The sequence below is a fragment of the Balaenoptera musculus genome, chromosome 4, assembly GCF_009873245.2.
Source record: "Balaenoptera musculus isolate JJ_BM4_2016_0621 chromosome 4, mBalMus1.pri.v3, whole genome shotgun sequence".
In the NCBI taxonomy this organism is placed as follows: Eukaryota; Metazoa; Chordata; class Mammalia; order Artiodactyla; family Balaenopteridae; genus Balaenoptera; species Balaenoptera musculus.
In genome coordinates, this window is record NC_045788.1 from 13,677,397 (window position 1) to 13,703,972 (window position 26,576).

The 26,576-nt window shown below is 39.1% G+C and overlaps 1 protein-coding gene across 6 annotated transcripts in view; it reads left to right on the forward strand.

Moving 5' to 3' along the window:
• ACP3 (acid phosphatase 3) overlaps positions 1 to 24,996 on the forward strand; it is a 42,466-nt gene extending 17,470 nt beyond the window's left edge. For 2 of the 6 annotated variants that reach the window (XM_036849550.1, XM_036849552.1), the window contains 7 exons: positions 13 to 165; positions 4,459 to 4,557; positions 12,374 to 12,466; positions 13,781 to 13,913; positions 18,369 to 18,451; positions 20,381 to 20,484; positions 23,983 to 24,996. In XM_036849550.1, the coding sequence (XP_036705445.1) occupies positions 13 to 165; positions 4,459 to 4,557; positions 12,374 to 12,466; positions 13,781 to 13,913; positions 18,369 to 18,451; positions 20,381 to 20,484; positions 23,983 to 24,172 (855 nt within the window). In that variant the 3' untranslated portion in view covers positions 24,173 to 24,996. Of the gene's footprint in view, positions 1 to 12; positions 166 to 4,458; positions 4,558 to 12,373; positions 12,467 to 13,780; positions 13,914 to 18,368; positions 18,452 to 20,380; positions 20,485 to 22,681; positions 22,759 to 23,982 lie in introns of those variants that run through there. The other 4 variants (XM_036849554.1, XM_036849551.1, XM_036849553.1 and 1 more) reach the window with 4 other exon arrangements.
• Positions 24,997 to 26,576: the final 1,580 nt, after the last annotated feature.

The following is a 26,576-nucleotide window of genomic DNA, read 5'->3' on the forward strand; positions in this document are numbered from 1 at the left end:
TTCCCACTCTAGGTTTATGTTCGAAGCACGGATATTGACCGGACTTTGATGAGTGCTATGACAAACCTTGCAGCCCTATTTCCCCCAGAAGGTATCAGCGTCTGGAATCCCAGCCTACTCTGGCAGCCCATCCCGGTGCACACAGTCCCTGTTTCTGAAGATCGGGTCAGTATTATGGAAAACGGGGGGATTTCATTGGTTCTGGAAGAAGAAAGGAAGGCTGCTCAGGACTTGTGGAGTTGGGAGTCTGGACACTTCATGGGCTGTGCAGTCTTAATTCTTTCCTAAATAAAGGTGCAAAGGACATAGAAAGTCCTAACAGGAGGGAGTAGGAACAGAATTTCTCTTTAGAGCTTTATTATCCACTTTGTTTTGCAAGTCTTTCAAATTTTGGCAATCCCCATTCCTAGGCAGGGTCAAAAAGAAAGATCTAATTACATAATTAGTGCCCAACACGTTATATGTGTCATCATATTTACCTTTCATAACAACCTTGAATGGACAATATTATTGTCCTTCTTTTCCAGCCAGGGAAAAAAGTGCTCAGAGAAGTCAAACAAAATAGATCCAAAGTCACACAGCTGATAAACATCACTACTGAGACTAGAACCAGGCTGATCTCATTCCAGAGCAGTTTCCTTTAGTGTAAACTAGTGGTTCTCAAAGTTAGCTGCCTGTTAGAATCACCTGGAAATTTTTAAAAATCCTGATGCCCAGGGCACATGCCATAATAAATCAGAATCTCTGAAGGTGGGACCCAGGCATCAGTACTTTTTAAAAATCTCCCTAGATGATTCTAGTGGACAGCCAAGTCTGAGAACAAGTACCATAAACCAAGTTGCCTAAATGAGGTTGTTTGAGAGAAATTCTCAAATTTATTTACACTAGGTGGGACTGACCAAGAACTCTTTTATCTTTTCAGAGAAATCGCTATTTTTTTAAATAGTAATAAATAAATCTAACTAATCTTCCAGACGTGGAATTTAGGACTGTGTGAAGGAAATAGTTTGGGACAAGGAACCCTTCCTAATTCCCCTGCAGTCACATTATAACATGACCATCTCCTCTCTTTATGACTGAGGCTTAGCATGACTACCAGACTTATAATGTTGCTCAGAGAGCTCTGGGGTGGGTTACCAAGAAATCTGGCTTAATTGCTGAAACTGGTGACTTAAGAATTTTTCCCAAGTGCTTTGTAGAAACAGCTTAACCCTGTCAACCTCACTCTAGGTAAATCTACTCCAGTCAAATTTTCTGCTGTTTCCTGAAAAGACAGGAAAGATTTATTTATGTCTCTTTCCATCACAGAATCAGAAGGGAATCATTATGATTATCAGTGTTCTTAGGAGCTTGTGAATATTTTCTTCCAAAAAGAAAAAATTTCACTTTTACCACAGCCTTTTCTACAAAGATAAAGACTGGACGGAAGCACCAAATTTAGCCAATATAGACCAGGGTAGCTGTTTAACCTTTAATCTTGAAAGATAATGATTAAATTACATAGTAAAGAGAATGCAGGTGCTATTAGAAGAGGAAGAAAAACAGGGAGAGTGAGGAAGAGGGGGAAAGAAACAAGCAAGATTGTCTACCTGTGGCTTCCTGCTACTACTCACTAAGATGAAAACAATTCTCTCTAATATCAACTAGGAAATTTAACAAAATCAATCAATCAACCAAAGTTATTCCTAGAACTTTGCTAACTGCTATACAGAAAAAGAAGGGAAATATGAGGCCAGTTTTCTTCCCTAATTTATAATCCATTTGATGGAAAAAGATTCACACTTGTGAAATGTGTAGAATACAATGCAAGTGGTGGGCAATGATTTCAAGAACAAGCTGCACATGCTGGAGGAATTCAGAGAATAAGACATACTCAGAGCTACCAAAGGGCAGTCATTCAAGCCTTCATAGACAGAGTGAGAACTTGAACCAGATCTTGGAGGAGGGTAGGCAAGGAGAGCAAGGCAGCCCAAAAGCTTAGCTTTGAGTCAAGGTAGAGTGCTTGCCCTTCTGTGTCCAGAGTTCATATTTAGAAAGAATGAAAATAAGACTGAATAAGTGTGTTGGGCACAGGTTAGAGAATCCAAATTTAATAGCCAGATGGAATCTTGAGACAAAGGCAGCGTAATGTAGGAGGGCTGAATTTAAAGCTGGGAAAACCTGAGTCTGAGAGCCACCTACCACTTCAGGTACTTGACCTTGAGTAACTTCCCTGCACCTCAGTTTCCTTTTCTGTAAAATGGGAACAACAGTACCCACCTAAATTCTTCACAGGGATTTGTGAAAACCAGCTCAGTTAAGAAAAGGAAATGACTTTGTAACCTGCAAAATTCTGGACAGACATTTAGGTGATTATTCCATTTTCAGCCTGATTCTTTCACTATGTAGGATGAGAAAACTAAAGTCTAGAAAGGTTAAGTAATTCGTTAAAACCTAGACCTTTAAATGAACAGTCCTGTGCTTTTTCCCTCAACAGTGTCATTTCTCCTATGGAAAATTGTGAAAGCCAGGCAGGGAAATTTAGATGTAAAGCAGGGGATGTAGAAAAAACTGTGTACCTCCCTCAGTACTGTGCACACACACAATGAGCAGTGCTTTGGGGCATTTGTCTGACAGTGGCTTGGAGGGAAGATACTGAGCCCTCTGAAAACAACTGTTGAAGTCATGCAGGAGTGAGGAAGTGAAGGCCTGAAATTAGATGGTAAAGACATTAGGGGAAGGAAGGCGAGGTAAGACAAGGTGACACAGAAGAAGGTGACAAGGAAGCAACTTATTTAAAAAAATGGTTTTTGAGTAGGTACTAATATGCCAGGCCCTGTTCTAGACTTTGAAAACACAGCAGTGAACAAGATAGACAAGACCCTGGATATCCTCGAGTTTATATTTTATAGGAATGATAGGATGATAAAGAAGAAAATAAATACAATAATTTCAAATGGCAGTGAGTTCCTTGAAGGCAATAAAACAAGGTAATGTGATAGTGGCTGGGCAGGATGTCTAGAAGAGCTGAAGTGGGGGGAGTGTCTCAGGCAGGGAACACAGAGACCCCCAGCCTGTGTGTTCAGGGGACAGCAAGGAGGCCCCCAGTGTTGCTGGAGAGGAGTGAGTGAGGGGGCAGCAGTAGGAAAGCAGGACAAAATGGTCACTAGGGCCTGAGTTTGGATTTTATTCCAAGTAAAATGGAAAGCCAGTGAAAGTTATAAACTACAGAATGGCATGATCTGATTGATGGTTTTAAAATATTGATACTAGCATTTACAAAAATAAAATAAAAAAGATTAGTGTAGTTGCTGTGTGATGCAAACTGATCACATAGGAAGCTCTTACAGTAGTTGAAACACAGATTATGGTGGTCTGGACTGGGAGGGGACAATGAAGGTAAAGAAAAGGGATCTATTTTGGATATACAGTTGTCTCTTGATCAACGAGGGTTTCAACTACACGGGTCCACTTATATGCGAATTTTTTCAATAAATTTGTACTACAGTACTACATGATCCCCAGTTGGTCGACTCCCCCAGATGCGGAACAGTGGATACAGACTGTGAAGTTACACTCAGATTTTCAACTGTGTGTGTTAACAGCCCTAACCTCTGTATTGTTCAAGGTCAACTGTGTTTTGAAAGTAGACAGGCAAAAGTGATTAGTCCGTGAAGCAGGATGATAAATTTCGTCATTGGCAAAAGTAGAGAAATTACAAAAAGGAAATGGTTAAAAAATGAAGAAGTGGAGTTCAGGTTTGTACATGTCAAATTTGAGGATGAAGAGAACATCCAACTGGTGATATCCACCAAAGGCTGAAAATACAGGACTAGCTCAGATGGAAAGTAAGAGCAACAAAATGAACTTGGGAGTCACCAGCCTATAGATTATAATTAAAACTACAAAAGATTGTCAAATTTAAACTCATTTTTGGATGATCATTTTGTCCTTATAATAGGTTTTCACATATATTTTTCTATGTGTTTATTATGTTCCCTTATTTTAACAGTCTGCAAATTTGCAAGAACATATTTCAGTGAATGGTTAATCGATCTCTAAAAATTCTTTCTGGAACCTCTAATTCATTTCTCTATACTTGTGTTTGTGTGTGTGTGTGTGTGTGTGTGCACACGCATGCACATAGATGTGCCTCTAGTGCTAGAAATGAAAGAGGTCTGGAAGGAAGCAAGATTATTGTTATCATTTCACAGGGAAACCCGGGAAGTGTGAATATTTACCAATAGCACAGTTCTATTTAGGCAAGTTCATGAAATGAAAAAGAAAGCTTTTGAGTTCTGGGTATATATCCTACTATTTAAGACCTGCAGATCATTTATCTCTTTTTCCTCAATTTTAGAATTCCATTCAGCTCAAAACACATTTGAATCTTTTACTCAGGTCACTTTATACCTAATGGCTGCAGCTTCATTAGTTCTTTTGACTAATAAAAGATTTACGATTTCTCTTTTTCCTCAGTTGCTATACCTGCCTTTCAGGAACTGCTCTCGTTTTCAAGAACTTGAGAGGAAGACTTTGAAATCAGAGGAATTCCAAAAGAGCCTGCATCCTTATAAGGTTAAAAAAAAAAGTGTTATTTAGTGGTATGCAGAAATAGTGGAAACTCTGGGACAATTTGAATATTATCAAATTACCCTTCAATGAGGTTATACCAATTTCTACTCCCATCAGAAATACATAAGAGTGCCTGTTTCTCCACAGCCTTCCCAACAGTGTGTAGACAACTATGAGGATATTTGCCAATCTGTAAGTGAAAGATGGTATCACTAGAAGCATCCCCTCCAAAATCAGGAATGAGACAAGAAAGACCAGTATCATCACTATTATAGAACACTGTGCTGTAGTACTTTTCTCTTACGATGAGTGAGCTTTGGGTATCTTCGTCTAGTTAAAAGCCATTTGTATTTCCTATTCTGTTCATATCCCTTGACCATTTTTCTTTTGGGTTATTGGTTTTCTTCTTTTTATAAAGTTTTAGGAGCTTTCTCTCTCGTAACTTTTTTTTTTTTTTTTCTGAGCTACAAATGGCCCTCTTTTTATTGTTTGCCTATTGACTTGTTTACAGCGTTTTTGCCACATGGTTGTAAGTGTGCAGATATAGCCATCTATGGTTTGTATATTTAGAAAAGCCTTCACCACTCCTGGGTAATAAAGGAAGTCTGCAATGCTGTCTTCTAATTCTACTATAGCTTCATTTTTACATTTACATATTGGACCCATTTACAGTTTATAGTGGTGTTAGGTGTGAGGTATGTATCCTGCTGAAGTTTTTTCCAGAAGATTACCTAATTGCTCTATCACTGTTTATTGAGTAGTTCATCTTTTCCCCACTAATTTGAGCTGTTACATATTAAAATTCCCATATGTGTAAGGCCTATTTCTAGAATTTTTATTCTTTTTAATTATTCTTTCATTTTATTAGCCAAAACCACACTGTTATAATTATTACGAATTTTATATGCTTTAATATTTAAAGCATATTACATATTCTCTCCCTCATTCTCTACTTTTTCTGAGTTTTCATGGGTATGTTTTCATTTAACTTTTCAGTATTTTTGTTGGGGTTATATTAAATGTATAAATTAACTTAGGGAGAATTTGCAACTTTGTTGCAAATTTGTTGAGTCTTCCTTTCCAAGAACATGATACATTTTCCTATTTGTTCTTATCTTCAAGATTGTTTTAAGGTTTTCTTTATATAGGTCTTTATGTATTTTTTTAAGTTTGTTCCAGGCTTATAATATCTGCAAAAAATCATGGCTTACATCTACTTTTCCAATATTTATACCTCTGATTTCTTTTGCCTATTTGTACTGGCCAGTACTTACAGTCCAGTATTACATAATAGTATTGGTAGTGGGTATCCTTGTCTTATTCCTGATTTTAGAAGTATTTCCCTGTTAAGCATTCTGGCTTTTGGACCAAATAGATATATTTTTATCAAGTTAAGGAATTAGCTATCTTTCTTATTTTCTTGAGTGTTTTTGTCAATATTGATATTTAATTTTTTGAAAGGTCTTTTCAACATTTTTAGTAAAATCAAGTTATTTTTCTCTTGGATCAATTACTAAGATTAATTATATTCATAGATTTACTATTATTGAACTATCTTTACATGTCTAGATTCAAGCCCCCCTTTTTTTTAAGTATGATATTGAAGTATCTGTTAATATTTTACCTAGACTTTTTGCACTGATATTCAAAGTAACTTTGGACAATAGTTTTCTTTTCTGGTCAGTCTTTGTCAGTATCAATGCTTATACAAATTTTTTGGAAGTTTTCTTTCTTTTTTTATGCTCCAGGTCAGTTAAAATAGCACAAAACTTGGTAGAATTTCCCAATAAAATTATCTGGCTCTGGAGCAACAGTCAGCTCTACCCACCACCAGAGCCTCCCATCAAGCCTCTTAGATAGCCTCAACCACCAGAGGGCAGACAACAGAAGCAAGAAAAACTACGATCCTGCAGCCTGTGGACCAAAAACCACAGTTACAGAAAGATAGAGAAGATGAAAAGGCAGAGGGCTACGTACCAGATGAAGGAACAAGAAAAAACCCCAGAAAAACAACTAAATGAAGTGGAGATAGGCAACCTTCCAGAAAAAGAATTCAGAATAATGATAGTGAAGATGATCCAGGACCTCGGAATAAGAATGGAGGCAAAGATTGAGAAGATGCAAGAAATGATTAACAAAGACCTAGAAGAATTAAAGAACAAACAAACAGAGATCACCAATACAATAACTGAAATGAAAACTACACTAGAAGGAATCAATAGCAGAATAACTGAGGCAGAAGAACGGATAAGTGACCTGGAAGACAGAATGGTGGAATTCACTGCTGCAGAACAGACTAAAGAAAAAAGAATGAAAAGAAATGAAGACAGCCTAAGAGACCTCTGGGACAACATTAAACGCAACAACATTCGCATTATAGGGGTCCCAGAAGGAGAAGAGAGAGAGAAAGGACCAGAGAAAATATTTGAAGAGATTATAGTCGAAAACTTCCCTAACATGGGAAAGGAAATAGCCACCCAAGTCCAGGAAGCGCAGAGAGTCCCATACAGAATAAACCCAAGGAGAAACATGCCGAGACACATAGTAATCAAAGTGGCAAAAATTAAAGACAAAGAAAAATTATTGAAAGCAGCAAGGGAAAAACGACAAATAACATACAAGGGAACTCCCATAAGGTTAACAGCTGATTTCTCAGCAGAAACTCTGCAAGCCAGAAGGGAGTGGCATGATATACTTAAAGTGATGAAAGGGAAGAACCTACAACCAAGATTACTCTACCCGGCAAGGATCTCATTTAGATTTGATGGAGAAATCAAAAGCTTTGCAGACAAGCAAAAGCTAAGAGAATTCAGCACCACCAAACCAGCTCTACAACAAATGCTAAAGGAACTTCTCTAAGTGGGAAACACAAGAGAAGAAAAGGACCTACAAAAACAAACCCAAAACAATTAAGAAAATGGTCATAGGAACATACATATCGATAATTACCTTAAACGTGAATGGATTAAATGCCCCAACCAAAAGACATAGACTGGCTGAATGGATACAAAAACAAGACCCATATATATGCTGTCTACAAGAGACCCACTTTAGACCTAGGGACACATACAGACTGAAAGTGAGGGGATGGAAAAAGATATTCCATGCAAATGGAAATCAAAAGAAAGCTGGAGTAGCTATACTCATATCAGATAAAATAGACTTTAAAATAAAGAATGTTACAAGAGACAAGGAAGGACACTACATAATGATCCAGGGATCAATCCAAGAAGAAGATATAACAATTATAAATATATATGCACCCAACATAGGAGCACCTCAATACATAAGGCAACTGCTAACAGCTATAAAAGAGGAAATCGACAGTAACACAATAATAGTGGGGGACTTTAACACCTCACTTACACCAATGGACAGATCATCCAAAATGAAAATAAATAAGGAAACAGAAGCTTTAAATGACACAATAGACCAGATAGATTTAATTGATATATATAGGACATTCCATCCAAAAACAGCAGATTACACGTTCTTCTCAAGTGCGCACGGAACATTCTCCAGGATAGATCACATCTTGGGTCACAAATCAAGCCTCAGTAAATTTAAGAAAATTGAAATCATATCAAGCATCTTTTCTGACCACAACGCTATGAGATTAGAAATGAATTACAGGGAAAAAAACGTAAAAAGGACAAACACATGGAGGCTAAACAATACGTTACTAAATAACCAAGAGATCACTGAAGAAATCAAAGAGGAAATCAAAAAATACCTAGAGACAAATGACAATGAAAACACGACGACCCAAAACCTATGGGATGCAGCAAAAGCGGTTCTAAGAGGGAAGTTTATAGCTATACAAGCCTACCTCAAGAAACAAGAAAAATCTCAAGTAAACAATCTAACCTTACACCTAAAGAAACTAGAGAAAGAAGAACAAACAAAACCCAAAGTTAGCAGAAGGAAAGAAATCATAAAGATCAGAGCAGAAATAAATGAAATAGAAACAAAGAAAACAATAGCAAAGATCAATAAAACTAAAAGTTGGTTCTTTGAGAAGATAAACAAAATTGATAAGCCATTAGCCAGACTCATCAAGAAAAAGAGGGAGAGGACTCAAATCAATAAAATCAGAAATGAAAAAGGAGAAGTTACAACAGACACCGCAGAAATACAAAGCATCCTAAGAGACTACTACAAGCAACTTTATGCCAATAAAATGGACAACCTGGAAGAAATGGACAAATTCTTAGAAAGGTATAACCTTCCCAGACTGAATCAGGAAGAAACAGAAAATATGAACAGACCAATCACAAGTAATGAAATTGAAACTGTGATTAAAAATCTTCCAACAAACAAAAGTCCAGGACCAGATGGCTTCACAGGTGAATTCTATCAAACATTTAGAGAAGAGCTAACACCCATCCTTCTCAAACTCTTCCAAAAAATTGCAGAGGAAGGAACACTCCCAAACTCATTCTATGAGGCCACCATCACCCTGATACCAAAACCAGACAAAGACACTACAAAAAAAGAAAATTACAGACCAATATCACTGATGAATATAGATGCAAAAATCCTCAACAAAATACTAGCAAACAGAATCCAGCAACACATTAAAAGGATCATACACCACGATCAAGTGGGATTTATCCCAGGGATGCAAGGATTCTTCAATATACGCAAATCAATCAATGTGATACACCATATTAACAAATTGAAGAATAAAAACCATATGATCATCTCAATAGATGCAGAAAAAGCTTTTGACAAAATTCAACACCCATTTCTGATAAAAACTCTCCAGAAAATGGGCATAGAGGGAACCTACCTCAACATAATAAAGGCCATATATGACAAACCCACAGCAAACATCATTCTCAATGGTGAAAAACTGAAAGCATTTCCTCTAAGATCAGGAACGAGACAAGGATGTCCACTCTCACCACTATTATTCAACATAGTTCTGGAAGTCCTAGCCACGGCAATCAGAGAAGAAAAAGAAATAAAAGGAATACAAATTGGAAAAGAAGAAGTAAAACTGTCACTGTTTGCGGATGACATGATACTATACATAGAGAATCCTAAAACTGCCACCAGAAAACTGCTAGAGCTGATTAATGAATATGGTAAAGTTGCAGGATACAAAATTAATGCACAGAAATCTCTTGCATTCCTATACACTAATGATGAAAAATCTGAAAGAGAAATTATGGAAACACTCCCATTTACCATTGCAACAAAAAGAATAAAATACCTAGGAATAAACCTACCTAGGGAGACGAAAGACCTGTATACAGAAAACTATAAGACACTGATGAAAGAAATTAAAGATGATACCAACAGATGGAGAGATATACCATGTTCTTGGATTGGAAGAATCAACATTGTGAAAATGAGTATACTACCCAAAGCAATCTACAGATTCAATGCAATCCCTATCAAATTACCAATGGCATTTTTTACAGAGCTAGAACAAATCATCTTAAAATTTGTATGGAGACACAAAAGACCCCGAATAGCCAAAGCAGTCTTGAGGCAAAAAAATGGAGCTGGAGGAATCAGACTCCCTGACTTCAGACTATACTACAAAGCTACAGTAATCAAGACAGTATGGTACTGGCACAAAAACAGAAACATAGATCAATGGAACAAGATAGAAAGCCCAGAGATTAACCCACGCACCTATGGTCAACTAATCTATGACAAAGGAGGCAAAGATATACAATGGAGAAAAGACAGTCTCTTCAATAAGTGGTGTTGGGAAAACTGGACAGCTACATGTAAAAGAATGAAATTAGAATACTCCCTAACACCATACACAAAAATAAACTCAAAATGGATTAGAGACCTAAATATAAGACTGGACACTATAAAACTCTTAGAGGAAAACATAGGAAGAACACTCTTTGACATAAATCACAGCAAGATCTTTTTTGATCCACCTCCTAGAGTAATGGAAATAAAAACAAAAATAAACAAATGGGACCTAATGAAACTTCAAAGCTTTTGCACAGCAAAGGAAACCATAAACAAGACGAAAAGACAACCCTCAGAATGGGAGAAAATATTTGCAAATGAATCAACGGACAAAGGATTAATCTCCAAAATATATAAACAGCTCATTCAGCTCAATATCAAAGAAACAAACACCCCAATCCAAAAATGGGCAGAAGACCTAAATAGACATTTCTCCAAAGAAGACATACAGATGGCCACGAAGCACATGAAAAGATGCTCAACATCACTAATTATTAGAGAAATGCAAATCAAAACTACAATGAGGTATCACCTCACTCCTGTTAGAATGGGCATCATCAGAAAATCTACAAACAACAAATGCTGGAGAGGGTGTGGAGAAAAGGGAACCCTCTTGCACTGTTGGTGGGAATGTAAATTGATACAGCCACTATGGAGAACAGTATGGAGGTTCCTTAAAAAACTAAAAATAGAATTACCATATGACCCAGCAATCCCACTACTGGGCATATACCCAGAGAAAACCGTAATTCAAAAAGACACATGCACCCGAATGTTCATTGCAGCACTATTTACAATAGCCAGGTCATGGAAGCAACCTAAATGCCCATCAACAGACGAATGGATAAAGAAGTTGTGGTACATATATACAATGGAATATTACTCAGCCATAAAAAGGAACGAAATTGAGTCATTTGTTGAGACATGGATGGATCTAGAGACTGTCATACAGAGTGAAGTAAGTCAGAAAGAGAAAAACAAATATCGTATATTAATGCATGTATGCGGAACCTAGAAAAATGGTACAGATGAGCCAGTTTGCAGGGCAGAAGTTGAGACACAAATGTAGAGAATGGTCATATGGACACCAAGGGGGGAAAACTGCGGTGAGGTGGGGATGGTGGTGTGCTGAATTGGGCAATTGGGATTGACATGTATACACTGATGTGTATAAAACTGATGCCTAATAAGAACCTGCAGTATAAAAAAAACAAACAAAACAACTAAAAAAAAAAAAAAAAAAAAAAAAAAATTATCTGGCTCTGGAGCTTTTGTTTTGTTTTGTTTTGTTTTGTTTTGTTGGGGGAGGTTGTGGGCTCTTTAATAATTATTTCTGTTTATTTTATGGAAATCCATTTGGGTTAATATTAGCAAATTATATTTTCCTAGAAAATTTATTCATCAGACAAACAGTATCTTCCAAAGGCTTCCCAGAAATTGCTACCAATTCATCAGGCAGACAGCTGACCAATGGGTCTCATTACCATGACAATCCAAAAATAATACAGAACCTAGAGAAATGTTTGCATCCCATCCAAATCCCACATTTATAGACAGATACCAGACCCAGTTTCTGTTGTGTTTTCCTGGGGTGCTTTGGTCTGAGACATTCTTTCCCTTCTCACCTTCCACTCATTTACATGTGAGTTATACTTCACCTACTTCCAAGATGAATTTGAGGCAGTGTACTTCAGTCTGATTCCAGGACAAACCAGGAACATGTGGCAGTAAGCCAGCAGGTGCCCACATTTTTAATGTAATAATAAGAAATGATCAATTAGCATTTGTAAAAATCTTTGGGTTGGCATTATCATAGCCAGTATTACTGATGCACTTTCATGTGAAGAAAAGCAGTTCTCAATGGGGGCAAATTTGCCTCACAGGGACCCTTTGTCAATGTCTGGAGACATTTTGGGTTGTTGCAACTGAGGACTAAGGATGATGTGGCATCTAGTGGGTAGAGGCCAGGGATGCTGCTGAGCATCCTACAGTGTGCACAGGGCAGCCCCACAGCAAAGAAGTATCCAGCCCAAATATCAATAATGCCCAAGTCGAGAGACCCTGGTGTAAAAATTTTTTCCCTCTGTGTGTGTTTCAGGATTTTATAGAAATCTTGCCAAAATTTACAGGATACCATAACCAGGACCTTTTTGGAATTTGGAGTAAAGTCTACGACCCTTTATTTTGTGAGGTAAAAGAAAAAATATCAAAGATTAACTTACAATCTGATTTTATGACTTATGCCTATTTTGAAACAGATGAATACATTTTCTTTTGCTTTTATACAGATGTATTATTTAGACTTCCTTTGACATTGAAACATAAGTCAAGACTTCTTTATATTAACTTAAAAATTCTGACTTCTTCTCTTTCTTATTTATGTATTCACCCTTTAGAAAATTATAAGCAGTGACTTCCCTGGTGGTCCAGTGGTTAAGACTTTGCCTTCCAATGCAGGAGGTGTGGGTTCGATCCCTGGTTGGAGAAGTAAGATCCCACAAGACTCGCGGCCAAAAAACCAAAACATAAAACAGAAGCAATATTGTAACAAATTCAATAAAGACTTTAAAACTGGTTCACATCAAAAAAAAAAATCTTAAAAAAAAAAAGGAAAATTTAAGCAAAATTGCTTTTTCTGTGCCTTACCACTTACTTATTTTTCAGTCACTCAGGAACGCTGGGCTCCATTTCATTAAATAGACTTTAATGAATAAAGCAATACTGTTGTACAGAAAGAAGAAAAAAAATTACCTGATTTCTGGATATAGAAATAAGCAAGCCAACTTTAAGCCAGGCTATTAAAATTGGTTTATCAGGAAAGAATTTCTCTTTTGCTATACAATGCATGTGAAATAACCTTTTTAGCTAGATAAATTACTATTTTTTCAGGGCTTCATGATGTTTTTCTCAATCACCATTCTCCACCTGCTGGCCAAAGGAAAACTCTATAATCCTGTTTTCCTAGCCAGTTCTCTGAATCTTGGGGCAAAATTCTGACCAGCCACATGACTCCTATGCACTTCTGATTTTGAGGTCATTGTGAGTGTCTGGGGACGACAATTACTTTCATAGTTCCGTCTTGATAGCAAATGACACAGTTTGCACCCCTCCATGTTAGAGTTCATTGACCCAAGCACACGCAACATTCCCAGTATTTTCATTTTATCATTAGCGTCTGTTTCAAGGAAGATTTGTTGGTCTTATAAAAGAGTCTTCAATAAAAAAAAGAACCCACTTTTTGGTTCAAGTCTTGGGTTTTTTTTTCCTTACTACAGTTTGATCTGAGCTATTCCAAGTTGTGGCCACATTACTTTTTTTTTTTTTTTTTTACTTCTCTCTCACTTAATTCTTCTGTAGGCTACTTCACTTTGGTCTCCTCTTTCATGAACTCTCCCTCTCTCCCAAGAAAGGCTGGACCCAGTACTTTTTGTGGGGGATTAAAAAGTCAATAAAGAGGACAGTCAGAAATAAAAATATACATTTTCTTCCTTTTTCTTTGCTACAGCGTGTTCACAATTTCACTTTACCCTCCTGGGCCACAGAGGACAGCATGACTAAGTTGAAAAAAATATCAGAATTGTCCCTCCTGTCCCTCTATGGAATTCACAAGCAGAAAGAGAAATCTAGACTGCAGGGGGGTAAGTATTTTAAAAATGAGAGAAGCATATTGGACTTGTGGTTAAGTGATCTGGGTCTGAGTCCTGGTCCCACCGTTAATCAGTTATGTGACCTTGAATTAGACACGTAATCACCCCTGTACCAGTTTCCATTCTGCAAATTGGGGATAATAATAATACCCACTTCTTGCGTAGTAAGGATTAAAATGAATGTATGTATTCCAAAGGCTTACCACAAATAGTACCTGATACATAATATACTATCAAACATTATGTGTTTTTATGATCATTAATATTACTCACTCTGGGCCTTAGTTTTCCCATCTGGAAAACAGAAGCTTTGGGTAAAGCTAAATGATACTTTTCATCCTTTCCAGATCAAAGAATCATGGATTTTATATCTGAGCCACATGAAAATCAGTTGTGTCTGGTGGCCTAGAGGGTGAATTTTTCAAGTGGGAGGTATAGCAAAAGTGGCCTGTTTTCCTAAATCCCTTGGTGGTAGCCACTGTTAAAGTTAATACAGTTTAATTTGCAGGCTAATTATGCCCTGTAGATTAATCCCTATTGCAACTGACAAGCTTATGACACAGCTTAAATTTTTCCATTGGTGTTGAAAGATGTTTGCTTTTCAGTGATGCCTCTTCTCAGCTGGATTTGGCCCTTTGTAGAACAGGACATCCAATCATAATGAAGGAGCCCAGTGCTTGTAATCAGGATAGGTGGGTGGAAGAAAGAAGCCAAGATTAGGCAGGATGGGGATAAATGCTGAGGCTCTGAGGGCAGCTGAGTGGCAGGCCAAGACCCCTGAGGATATGACAGGTTCAGGTGTTGTTAATGTAGACATTAAAACTAAAGATGGAGAGAAAGAAGAAGTCTATTATGCCAGGCTGTCATAACAATGAAGAAATTTTAAGTCACAGGAGATGTTCTGAGTCATATACTCTAGAGACTTTGAAGAAAACAGTACAATCACATCAGGACTCCAACAATTGCCAGACGCTATTCACCATGAGATTGGACAGGTTCAGCAGACCCCCAGGAGAATACAGAGACAAAGCATCCTAGGGGTTGGACGAGACTTGGAGGATGTTCACTCAGGGCTGCAGAGCTAGAGAAAGAATTCAAGTCACCAACCAGGAGAGGAGTCAATTATAGCGACAAAAGCTCATATAAAGAGTGAAGTAAGCTGTAACCAGAACAGCTAATGAGGTATGAAGTCAGGATGGTTGGAGTAATTTCATATGAGGTGAACAAAGTAGCTTGGGACAAATAATTTAGGACAGTGGTCATGAATGATGTGATAGTGTTGCAGACCTGCTGTTACAGAGCCCTGGTTGCACGGTACAGAGAGAGACTTGATGAGAATGTACAAGTCCTCACTCCATGCTGAGGACATGAACCACAAGACCCAGACCCTGGGGATGGGAGAGCATCCAGAGATGAGTCATAGATGAAATCTGGTGTCTTAGGAAAAATTAGCAGGCAGGACACAGACTGTGTGTAGGAACAGAGCCCAAGATGCAACTCAATCCTACGTACCAAACAACAAAGGATACAGAGGGTGAAAGTTGGGCCTCGTTGGCCACATAAGCACCAGATCTCATTCCTTAACCAGCGGGAACCAGCAGTATGGTGGCCAAATGCATCAGATGGTAGAGACAAGACTTCATTTCCCCAACCTAGTCATGATGGGCTCAGGAATTCATCCCCTCACTACTAAAGATGAAGTCCATGGACCAGCAATGTCAGCATCGCCAAGCCCCTAGAAAGAAATGCAGAATCCCAGGCCCCACCCCAGACCAGCTGAATCTGAATCTGCATTTTAATGAAATCCCTAGATACCTCACATGCACAATAAAGTTTCAGAAGCACTTCTCAAGATGTAGGAGGTGGTGAAGAAAAGGGCAGGGAAAGCCAGATAGGGGTTGACTAGAATCTGTTAATAAATGCAAGGGTCTGTATCTGAATATAAGATGGGGTTTTTCCCAGCAGCTTGCTTCATATTTCCTTTACTTTTTTCCTTTGGCTACTAGAGATTGCATTTGGGGAAGTCACTTCCCCTCTCTGGGTCTCAGTTTCCCCGTCTGATGAGTGCATTAAACTAGATTTGTCTATCAGCGTCCTTCCCTAAGGTGGTCTCTGGGTCTTGGACTCTATAAGGACTGGCACTCATATGCACACACCTGTCCTATTTTCTAGGGGAAGCCCAGCGCTATTGATAAGCCAGGAAATTGTTTCCTTAGTGATTCCTGCCAAGACACAAGCTCAGCGTATTGTTCAGATCTGGCAAGGCAAGAGAGATTTGTCAACTACACGCTTGTTATGAAACACCTGAACCCAACCCTGCAGAGAAAGCATGTACAGTCTGGGAGACAGAGTCACAAGGGAACATCAGGACTTTGACCAGCATCTTCTTACCTTTGCCAAAACTTCTGTTCCATCACTTGGTTTAAAGGGTGACACTGTTCAGTAATATCCTCCTCCCATTGCCTTCCCCCACAACACACCCTCATACACACAAGAAAATCTCTAGGCTAATTCCTAAGGCTAATTTAGGAATATATGGCTGGTCCTGTTTTGTTAATGAAAACTGCTTCTCGCTGTAGATCAGATGTCAGCAGGCTACAGCCTGCAGGCCAAATCCAGCCTGCTGCCTATTATTTGTAAATAAAATGCTATTGAAGCTCAGCCACACTCATGCATTTAGGTAGTATCTTTGGCTGCTTTTGTGCTTCCACTTGAGAATGAATGGTGTGACAGAGCACCTGGCCCACGGAACCTAAAGCATGTACTACTGGCCCTTTATAGAATAAGTTTGCCAACTCCTGATATAGCCCAATAGTGAGAGAAGTGAAGTTTATGTCTTCAAATCAGTAGTATTTTGTCTAGTGTATGCAGATTTAATAAATGATGCACCAGGGAACTTAGAAGCTAGCTACAGTGAGGCCTAATAATTAAGACCAAGGTTTTGAAGCTGGACATGCTGGGTTCAGTGAAACTCAGCCCCTCTACTTAAGTTGTATGATCTTGGACAAGTTGCTGAACCTCTCTGAGCCTCAGTTTCCCCTCGTATAAAACATGACTATTGGCATGCCAGAGCCTGTGGATGATTATGATAGTTACCCTTATTTTCTCCTGGGACAAGTTGCACAAGCACCCCAGAACCAAGAGTTGATCTATTCCGTCATCAACACTGAAATCTGCTGCAAAGGCACCTGCTGACAAGGGACAAGTTGCTGATTGAAGGTGGCTGTCATGACTCCCAGAAACTCGGCCACAGAGTTTAGTTCCATCATGGCCTGAAGATCAAGCCTAAGCTCTGAAGGGCTCCCAGAGGGCAACTTTCCCTGAAGCAGAAAGATGCAGACCTGTGGGAGGTGTAGCCTCTAGCTCCCTCTATTCCTAGTCAAGGAAGCCTCAGCATCCACGGAATGAGCAGATCACCTCCCTCTTTTATTGTGCTTATTGGTACACAGACCAATAGACAGTCTCTTCTCACTGTTTTATGAGCTTTTTGAGGACAGGGGCCATGTCTGATTCACCCATCGTAGCTGCTCAGTGCGTGTTTTGCTGAGTGGACCACAGAGTCTGGGATCATAATCAGTCTGTTAACATCAATGCCCTGCTCATTACAAGAGAAAACTGGTCATCCTTAAGTGAGGACACCACATGCACTGTAGAGAGATGACCAACAGAGACACAAGGAGTCCTTGGTGGATGGTGTGGAAGCCCCTGAGGCAGCACGTCCTCAGGACAGCACCTGCACCACGAGGTACCCTCAGCCTCAGTGTCTGCTGATGGGATGGAGACTCTGCTGTGTCTGTCTGCCTTTTACCACCTCAGGAGCAACAGATGCAAAGAGCAAAAGCTTTCCTCTACTGATGACAGATGGAGCCCTCAGATGAAAACTAAAGTGCTGGCTGCCCCCCTAGTAGTGACACCCAGAGTAACCTGGAGCAATGGTCCACAGAAGACAGTCTGCACCCTTGCAGACATCCAGAGAGCTGCTTTCTCCCCTGGCCTCTCACAGGTGTGGCTGCCAGAGGGATGAAATGCTCTGTCATTTCAGACCTGCCCTGGACAAGAGCAATGGCTAACAACTATCTGTAAAAAGCTGTCTGAAATTCCAAGTTCATCAACCTCCTAACTTGAGTTTTAACAAAATCTGGTATACTAGAGTCCTAACATGCCAATCCAGCTCTCCTTCCCCAGCTGAGTGAGTCACTTAATGGCTCTGAGCCTCAGCTTCCTCACTTATGAATGGGGATAGAAGTCAGGATTCAGTGAAATAATGTATACAAATCACACTATTAGCACACAGCAGGTGCTCCACCAAAATGAGTTCTTGCCCTCTCTTCTTAAGTCTTAAGAATCCTGGCAGAGAGAATCTCTGTATGTATGAGCAAAAAGCTTATGAACTAAAATATAAGCCCATATTTGGTTCAGCTCAATTGTTGATCTATCTTCTTTAAGGTGTCCTGGTCAAAGAAATCCTCTATCACATGAAGAGTGCAACTCAGCCATTGAACCACAGAAAACTCATTATGTATTCTGCAGTAAGTATTTTGTTCCCATTCAGCATCTGTTTATTCAAGCGTGTGAGCTCTTTCAGGAGGGACCCTCATCTTCTTCATCATCATTTCCCTGTTCAAATTCTTTAAAATTAAATACATAATTCTGGCTCTCAAGGAATTTACAGTTCAATACTGACAAGAAGAAAAGTAAGCACATAAATACCATGCAAAGCAGAATCGCAGCGTCATATAAGCCAGTGCTTTGGTGCCTCAGAGAAGGGAAACATCACTTCTGTTCCAAACTAAAACCAGAACAGGAACAGGAGAGGGAAAGTGATAGGAGAATTACAAGGAAAGCTGAGTGTACAAGACTTGGTGATGAATTGGAATGTGGGCGGAGGGCAATGGTCTGGAAGGTAAGCCACAGATGAAGGTGATGTTTCAAGCCTCAATGACTGGAAGGAGGGTGGAACCATTAATAGAGGTGGTCATGGGTCAGGTGAATGTACCATTAGGCAGTTGGGTTTGAAATGCCAGCTGCATCCAAGAGGAAACTTCAGATAGTAAAGGGGATATAAGAAGGAAAGGGAAGGAAAGCTACAACTTGAAGTCAGAGCTACAGTTGGGTGCAGAAAGGAAAGAGAGAGATCTTGGAGAAGACATCCATCTCGGAGCAGGAGCCAGGGAAAGAGACATTGTCGGGGGAGAATTCTAGAGATGTACTATGCACTGAAATGGGTGTCCCTGGAGTCTGGGATGAGCAGGGAAACAGGACATAGAGGGCTAAGTCGGTCTCCCATCCACTTCTGCGGGACAGAGGATTTCTCAGATGTGGTCTGGCTGGAGAAAGCCATGGTTTCATTCTGTAAGAAGATGGAAGAGGTTATTAAAGATACAGGGAGTTTATCATCTGGGGTTCTAAATGGTATAGACTAGATAACAAGCTCATGGAGGGAACAGAATGCAGTGCTTCTTTGATAAAAGTAGGCCTGAAATTAATTGATTCTTTCAGGGTTTCTAGTTTCTAATGTGGTTTCCAGTTCTAACTTGTGTGACTTTTGGCAAGTCATAAATCTGTCACTCCTTTTTTTTCTTTTTCTCTAGTAAATCAGTTCTAACCCCTTTGAGTATGTATATGCTGCCATAGAGTTTAGGAAACCAAATGTTATGCCCATTTTGTAGATATGAAAATTGAGGATTTCTTAAGATTAGATAGCTAATAGGTGGCAAAACTGGGGCTGAAAACCAGTCTCCTATGCCTTCCAGCTATTCCGAGATAAACCTTTAACAATTCTTTTTAAGCTACACACTCTACTTCCTTACATTTTATTCTGTCTAAACATTTGTAACTTCATATATTCTTCCCCAACTTTAAAATCACAGATGATGCTAATCTGTAAAAAAAATATAATCTAGCATTAATGTGTGCCAAATTATTTTAAAATTTAATGAAAATCAATGAAACAGGCTAAAAGAGAGAGATGTTCTACTGGGGAAGGCATAAGACAAAATCAGAAGACTTGGCTCAGATTTTACTTTCTTTCGCTTTGGAGATATATGACATAAAGCAAGTTACTAAATTTCTTTTTTTTTTGGACACACCACGAGGCTTGTGGGATCTTAGTTCCCCTACCAGGGATTGAACCCGGGCCCTCAGCAGTGAAAGTGCACAATCCTAACCACTAGACAGCCAGGGAATTCCACCCAAGTAACTTAATTTCCTTGGATTTCAGTTTCTTCATCTTTTGAAAGGAAATGATTATATGTATGTAAATCTCACTGCCTAGCACCCAGTAGATGCACAATCAAAATTTGTCCTTTCCCTCTCTACTTCTTAAGTCATTGGAGGTATGGGAAATTTAGTTGAATCAGAAACCATCATGGTGCTCTACAAATGCTTGATACACATCTGTTGACTGTAAATTTGAACCAGAGATAAAGATCAAAAATGTTTGTTTCAAATCTCTGTAGCATGACACTACTGTGAGTGCCCTACAGATGGCACTAGATGTTTACAATGGAATCCTTCCTCCCCATGCGTCCTGCCACTTGATGGAATTGTACTTTGAGAAGGGGTAAGTGTCTAAGAGGTGTTTTTCAAAATTAATATCACTGGACTCCAGGTTTTGTTATCATTATTGTTGTTATTGACTTAAGAGTTGTTTTGTCTGTCTATCTGGTTGGTTTGGTTTTATATTCAGAGGGAAGAACGGTGGTGAGTAACACTGTCTTTGCTTAGTCACGACTTCCTTTTTCTTTGTTTTCATGACTTTTATTGGGAAATAATGTACAGACACAGTAGACGAAAAATTTGAAAGAACCACCCTAAGTGACAGAAATTACATTTTTTTAAAAAAGATTAATGTATTCTAAGAAGGATGAGGACATTACACTGTTCTCTTGGAAAACACAGGCTGGTAGAAGATGCCAAGAGAAAAATTAAGTTTGTTGATGGTTATAAATAATGTTCTTTCTATTAAAGATGTCAAACATATCCATGCAGCTTCTGGCAATTCATATCCATCAGGTAGGATTCTTAAAGTACAACCTCTGCTCAGTGTTCACCACTTTGCAATCTGGTGTGGCCCTCCACAGCTGACCAAGGTTTGGCTCAAGCCCACTAGAAAGGCCAAGTTTAGAGAGACCAAGTGTCCTAGTTTACCCAGAACTGGAGAGGTTCCTAGAACATGTAAGTTTCATTGTTAAAACCAGGAAAGCCCTGGGCAAACCAGGAGGAGTTGGTCACTATAGCCAAGGTCATACCAAAAATTTGTATCTGCTGTGACACTGGCATTCTCGTTGGGAGGAAAAGACCTCTTGAATATTATTGATGGAATAAGAACAAGGCAGGGGTTAAGTTAGGGCAAGGACCCCAAATTTTTGTTTCAGGGTGAGCTAGGGAGGTGCATTTTGCTCTCCCCTTACGGCATTCACAATAGCCGCAGTCAGGACGATCTTGATTGCAATTACACAGGGCCCTGTGCTCAGAAGAGCCCGTGCTTGGTTTAATGACCCAGTGTCGCCATTCTGAAATTCTTAATAATTTTTAAACAAGGCACCCTGCATTCCTTTTTGCAAATTGTAGTCCTGGCTATAGGTTTCTGGCCACCTGAATTTGTAGAGTAGGAAAATAGCAACACAGAGGCCTATTCTCTATCAACATCTTCACTGCTTACAAAGAAAGTGAGTTCTGCACAGTTAGGGAAAGGTAAGTTCATCCTTTGTTGAACCTCTAACTGGGTGCCAAGCACAATGAAATAGAACTGAAATGTGGTCTTAGCAAGTTTTGCTCTCAAATATCTAGAGTCAGAATGGAGAGACAATACCCATAACATGGAGAAAATCCAAACAGAGCCGAAAATGGGAATGAGAAGACTGTGGACAACAAGTGCTCTGTTAATACTGGCTTCAGGCACAGAGTTAATAAATCCAGTGAAAATTCCAAGATCAGCTCTAGGAGTAGGCACTGTCTCTTTGGGATAAGACAAAAGAAACTATCCACTTTCCTCGAGCCTCCCTCCTCTCTGATTTCTGTACCCGGTAGTCCTGAGCCTGCTTTTATTTAGGTCACTGCAGCATTTTGTCCCACTGAATCGCTCTCTCACCACCTTGAATAAATCCATATTATGAATCAAGTGTGGGGTATTTTTCAACTAAGAGACACTGAACAACAGAAAAAAAAGTAACCAACTGTCACTCACAGGCAGAAGTCAAGTTTGTTGTTATATTAAGATTTTTTTAACACTCCAGAAGAGTATCGAAAGTTAAACTTGTTTGCTTATAGATTAGGAACAAGGAGAATACAAGTTAACAAATATAGGCATATGTATATACCTGCAAATTAGGGAATCCTCCGTGTAAGGTGATCCCACTTTATCCCTACGAGAAAATAAAGAGATAGAAAAAGAGAATTTTTAGATTTTTATTCACCTTAAACATATAAACTTTTAAGGTTGTAGATAAGATAGCTAAATATATTCTAAAACTATTCCATTTTTGGTTAGGTACATAAACTTAAAATCATATACTATATAAAATAATTCACTAAGTTAAATAGTGCTTCTTCTCACTTTCATATTTTATGAAACACTTTTATTCAAACTCTTTGTATGAACCTTTACTTGTGTCTTTACCACCAGAGCCAATTTTGAGTCCCCTAAAAATGTTTTCCAAATATATTAATTAATAAGGGTAGTTTTGGCTGCTGTACAGATGAACCTCAAATCTCAAAAGCTTAACTCAATGGAGATTTCTTTCTCATTCATCTAACAGTCCAATGCAGATGTTCCTGGCCAATAAGAAGTGACTCATCCATGGTGTGATTCACACATGGTGATTTGGGGACCCAGGATTCCATCTTTTTGACCTACAGTCTTCAAGAGTGCTGTGCTCACCTGCAGAGAGCTTGTAGGAAAGAATGAGAGGGTGGAGAAGACAATCTGCTTAGCAAGCACCTCAGCCCCGAAGGGGCATATGTCACTTCTACTTACATTCTACGATACTAGCTAAAATTAGTCACTTGGTCCCTCCTGAGTGCAAGGGAGTCTGGGAAGTGTACTCACTTCTCAGCTGTAACTTTATTCTATGTAAAGGGAATCATGAATTTTGATGGACTATTAGTCCTCTTTGCCATATTATCATGAGATAAAGGATACTGTCACTGAAAAAGTTATTCCAAGATATAAGTGCTCATTCATATAATATTAGGGAAGTTTGTAAAAACATATGAAGGAATATTTGTGGTTACTACTGTTTATATAGTTTCTTAAAGTGATTTATTTGAAAGGCTTGTTTATAACAACATCCAAAAATTGCCGTTGTGAGGTTACTATACTTGAATTTCTCTCCTGTCTCTTTGGCAAATGACTTCCGTAGGCAGCTTGTACTAGCTTTACAAGGTTGGTTTGGGCCAGTGGTCCTTCCCTAAACAGTGTATTGTTTTTTTTAAATAAAGTGGTGAGAGATCCCTCCTCAACATGAGCAAATGTAAGGACTTGAATACACATCCACCCCCTCTTTCTGAGGTATCATTTTTATAAGTCTTGCTGTATATTCAAGCACATATGTTATATATTATTCAGTTCCATGTTTCTGGCCTGGTTAAGGAGAGGGAAGATACATTCATTCAGGGGGAAGACTGAAAGAAATATTGAGAGAGGAAAAAGAAAAGAAAAGAGCAAATGTGAAGCATGAAAGAGAGAGAATAGGAGAAAGAAAACGCAACAGCCCACCTGTGCCCCACTTCTTACTCGAAGGTTCACCAGATCACCCCCAGCTCCCCCAACAATTGCCCCTCAGCTCCTTCTCTGACTAAGCATCCTGATCCCTGCCTCGCATGCCTCTGGTCATTTAACAAACCAGCCCTCCCATTTCCACCCTCCCAATCTGGCCCACCTTTCCCAGTCCCCCTCTTCCCACAGCTAAATTGGCTAATATCCACTCGTTCCCATAAATTCTTCCACTAGTCCTTCAGCTGACATGGTACAGGCTAAGTAGAAAGAAATTCAATGACAGTTCAACAACACAGAACTAACAGAGGTCTTTCCTCCTGTTCCTCTACCTTCCTCCACCAGGGAGTACTTCATAGAGATGTACTATCGGAATGAGACGCAGCACGAACCACATTCCCTCACGCTGCCTGGCTGCACCCCCAGCTGCCCTCTGACAAAGTTTGCTGAGCTGGTTGCCCCTGTGATCCCCCAAGACTGGTCCACAGAGTGTGCCATGAGCAACCATGAAGGTACTGAGGACGCTATGGATTAGGGTGCACACGGAGCTCTGCAGAGAGGGCAGAACACCCTTTCTCCAGACGGATGGTGCTTTGAGAATATAAACTAGCCTCAACCCCATCTTTGAGGGAAGTAGGTTTTGGACGATAATTGTATGTTTCAGAGACTTCAGGCAACTCCTACCTCTTCACCTGGCCCTGCCCCTACTTGTCATAAACCTTGTCAACCTACATAAACCCAGGAGGCAGTAATGAAGCAGAAAACATTTACTTGGGATCAAAGAATTGCAATTCGGGGAACATGTATCAAACTGGAACAAAATTAGAAATGTAAGAATGTTCTGAATACCTCCCAGGAAAAAACTTATTGGAATGTTGAAAGTGTGGGTGTGATATCTGTTCTGAGGACAAAAGGAATGTATAAGGCTTCGATTCTGGTATCTTCAGAAAACCTAAGCAAACTCATAGGTCCTGCTGAAACCACTTACTATAAACGAAGAAATCATATTCAAATAACACCCTTTAGAGTCCTGTAGATTTGCCATGTGCAGATGCAACACGCCTAGAGAGCACCATGCTACATTACCAGCATGAATAAAGATGAAACAGTTTCTAGAGATGATTTCTACTGGATGCCAGAGTCTAGAGTAAAGCCATTCTCTCTCCTAGTTGGTCATGGGATGACTGACATACGACATCAATTGATGTGTTTATTTGTGTTCTTTCTTTTCCAAGTAAATATTTGGCCTTGGGGCCATCATTTCATTATCATTTCTCCTCCATGCATGTAAGCCAAATGAAAGATAATGAATAAAGTCGTTTTAGGAAGTTCAAAAACACTATTTTTATAATGCTTTTTTTTAAAAAGTGTGTGTGTGTTTACTTAGAATTAAATTCCTGAAGGACAGATTTTAGGGGCTCTATTTTTATTTGGGGTTTTATTTTAATGTAACAAGAGGGAAAATATTAATGTAAAGTAAAATGTCTTTGGTTTAAATGAATGTTCTAAATTAAAAATGTATTTAGTTTGGACTTTGCTACTTCAGATAAAGGCTAAGCTGATGGATGGCTCTGCTTCATCTATTTAAGATGGAACTGGCTAAGAAAACAACCTCTGGAAATTTACAATGTAGTTGGGAAGTAAAGAGATACATATTACAAGGTTATGTCTAATGACTCCAGGGGTTGCTATGGGAATAGAGTTACCTGGATTTGGAGGGAAGGAGGAAGTAAGAAGTGTCAGGGAAAGCTTCCTACAAGGGTTGACAGCATATGGAATCAATTTGGATGGAGGTTTCTTCTAGTGGTGTGGTACAAGGTGCTCAAAAGGCCTTTATCAAATGTACTAGTGGCTTGAAGCTGGAAAGGATAGGGGAGTTACTTGGCAGAAGATTCAGGGTCCAAAGAGATTTCCACAGGTTTCCTTCAAGGGGCCAATTTTAATGAGATAAAATGTCATCTCCACAGGAGCAAGGATTTTTATTTGTGGTATTCTCTCTTGTATTGGTTCTCAGCACCCAGAAGTGCCTGTGCCTCGCATGGATTCGTGCTCAATAAATATTTGCTCATGATGGTATAAATTAGTTACCTTTCCTCCCTGAACCTACTCTTTCTATCTCGATTAGCAGCAATACCCAGTAACCTGGGAGTTATCTGGTTATCACTCTCTCCTTCATTCTCCACAGCCATCTGTCACCTCTGCTTATCAAATCTACCTGCAATATGTTTGTAGAATTCTTTTCCTCAAAAGACCAAAATCAACAATCCAATATCCAAGTAGAGTGAAATATAATTAAGCAGCAAAATATGTTAATAAAAAGAAAACTTAGGGATTGGTGTGCTGGAACTAGCTCATACAGATCTCAAGTGTAGAAAGTATGTATCACTTCCCAACTCTGAGATCAACGACTTCACTTTGGCATTTTGAAATTGGTCATGGTGTCATATAGGAGTATTTTCACCACAGAAAACAGCATATGCCACAAATTAGAGTTTTGGTTTTTGTTTTGGGGTTTTTTTAAAATCCAGTTTACCAGCACACCACTGGTTTTAGTTCATAGAAAGTTTGTAACACGAAGTGGTCTCCAACAAAGTGAATTCAATATTTGAACTTCTTTAAGGAAAAAAGGATTCGATTTGTTCTATACGGTCTCAAAGAGTGATGTGAGGGGCAGTAGGTAAACATTTCAGGAAGACAGATTGTGTTCAATGTTGGGCAATCCCTGGGACCAGAAATGTCCATTGGGGTGGATGCCCACTTGCCTTGGCAGAGACTCTACAGAGCAGGCTGAAGAATGGAAGGTGGTAATGATTGAATGACTCTTTAGTAGGGCCACCAAATATAGCAAATAAAAGTACAGGATGCCCAGATAAATTTGATAAATAGCTCTAACTGCTGAATTTTTATAATTTATCGAAAAAAAGCTGAATTTGAGACAC